The sequence below is a fragment of the Arachis ipaensis genome, chromosome B06, assembly GCF_000816755.2.
Source record: "Arachis ipaensis cultivar K30076 chromosome B06, Araip1.1, whole genome shotgun sequence".
In the NCBI taxonomy this organism is placed as follows: Eukaryota; Viridiplantae; Streptophyta; class Magnoliopsida; order Fabales; family Fabaceae; genus Arachis; species Arachis ipaensis.
Genome location: NC_029790.2, coordinates 129,035,731 through 129,037,891, shown reverse-complemented (window position 1 = coordinate 129,037,891; position 2,161 = coordinate 129,035,731). Strand labels below are relative to the sequence as shown.

Here is a 2,161-nt window from a genome sequence, read left to right as displayed (position 1 = left end):
CTTTTAATGTATATTTTATATGACTCAGTAATTTAGTATCTGATTTTCTCTTTAATGTAATTGCATGCCAACTACAATTTGAGACATTTTGGACTCTGTAATGGGTAAATCGAATTCTTAGAGATAGGACCGAGATCAATGGTTCAATTGGAAAAAAGAAAAACAGAAAAGGAAAAAAAAAAGTTAATTGGATCCAGAGAGAAGTATGGTGTTTAGCATTTCTTTTGCTTCATTTTTATTGTTATATTTGCAGCAACAAAGTGTGATAAAAGCTGTATACGCACAAACCTCAACCACCACTTAAAATGTAGCATTGTGACCAAAATTCTTACATCTGTATTATATTGTTAATTTATTTTCTCCTGATTGGATCATCACCAAAAGTCTAAAATACCCCTTTCATTTTAAGTAGTGTGCACATTGGTTCTGAGCTCCTGATACCTTAAGATTTAAGACGTGCAAAATATATAATTTATTAATAACAACACATTCTTTTTCATACTAAATAAATATTTTTTTTATATTTCTGTAATTATTCAATTTTAACTAAGATCAAGTGTGTAGTTTACAGTCTCTTTAATCATCAAAACGACACCTAAATATCCACCAAACTATAGGAGAACGAAATGCGCATTCCCTCTACTCATCATCAAGAAGATCTAAGGAATATCAACACCCTTCATGAACCACAAGAAATCCGACACGTTGAACTTCCCGCTCAGCTCCACCGTGTCCTCCCCCACCTTTCTCAGCGCCTCCGCTTCTCCTCCCCTTTCAGAACAGCTCTTCTGCCTCATCGTCATCATCGATATCACGTTGTTGGTCAGCATCATGAGTTCTGCCCCAATATCCACGGTCTCACCGGCTAACCCTTTCTTTGCCAAATCGCTAAGGAACCTCTTCCTCTCTTGCTGCCTCACGTGGAAGAGCTGGTGGAGCATTTTGCCGCCCAGGAGCTCCGACATGCACACCTTCTTCATGAACTTCCAATAGGATCCGTACGGAGCGAACACGAAGTCCTTGAATCCATAGGATAGGCTCTCCGCGGCCACGGTTTATGTGTTGGGGGGTGGGAGAAGGAGGTTTCGTGGATTTTGAGGAACTCTCTTGCGACTTCAGCGGTGGAAGCCATGACGCAAGGGGGAGAGGGTTGAGAGAGAGAGAGGTAGGTAGGTTAACGTGAAAGAGGAGAGGAAGATTTTTATAGATTTTAATTAGATTTACCTAATCAATTTTAAATTTTTTAAATTTTGAATTTAAAAAATTTAAAATTAATTAATTATTAATATAAATTAATGTGATTTTGTTTAATTTTTGGCTGGTAAGCTTTTGGTTTCATATACTTTTCCATAAGTTTATCTTTAATTACCTACGTGTTTTTTTTAACGTTACAAACTTACAATTACCTACACTGGATACAAAAGTGACATTTTATTACGTACTAGTGATTTGTTACTATTTTATGTGTTACTAAGAGCCCCATAATATATTTGGGAGTATATAAACCCTTATAAGTACTGAATAATTTTGATCCTTACGAATGATTGAGTTAAATTAAATTATTTACAAAATCAAAGTTATATATATATATATATATGAAACAATATTTCAAAGGTTAAAATAGATAATTGATATATGAATATCTAATTTTAATATCTCAGGTAAATGCGAGATTGCGAAAGTAAGTTTCTAGTTGTTTGGCCCTCGACGGACGTTTGCATCCAAAAACACATCGCATTCAACTGGTAAAATATTACCCAAATACTTATACTTTGACTCTTCATTTAAAGCATGTAAATGTTCTGGCTAAGTCCATAAAAATGTTATAATTTTTTTTTATAATATCTTTAATCATTGTCTTTACTCTTTAGCAAGGCCCTCAGAGTCTCAGACAAATTAAAAAAAAAAAACACCTTGCTGTGTCACCTTATTCTCAATAACTTTACTACCTCCAACTTGCAATATGAATATTTAGATTCCATGCAGTTTAGGGGTACTCTACCGCTATTTCCAAAAATAGAAAGAGAAGAAAACAACTGATTAAAAAGAATCCAATATTCATTTTCAGAGAGAAAAGTAAATAAAGGTAAAATTGATAAAAACATATATGTCAAAAATGTAAGCCTCTTCAACATATGATAAGAACTTCAATTATTGTCAA

The 2,161-nt window shown here is 33.8% G+C and overlaps 1 protein-coding gene across 1 annotated transcript; it reads right to left on the bottom strand.

Moving 5' to 3' along the window:
* On the bottom strand, positions 513-1,170 carry LOC107605160 (3,9-dihydroxypterocarpan 6A-monooxygenase-like). The gene has a single exon (XM_016306935.2). It carries the CDS (start codon positions 978-980, stop codon positions 660-662), a length of 321 nt encoding a protein of 106 aa, XP_016162421.1. The 5' UTR covers positions 981-1,170; the 3' UTR covers positions 513-659.

Excerpts from the sequence above, each read along its gene's own strand:
- LOC107605160 (XM_016306935.2), bottom strand. The coding sequence starts at position 980 with ATGAAGAAGGTGTGCATGTCGGAGCTCCTGGGCGGCAAAATGCTCCAC.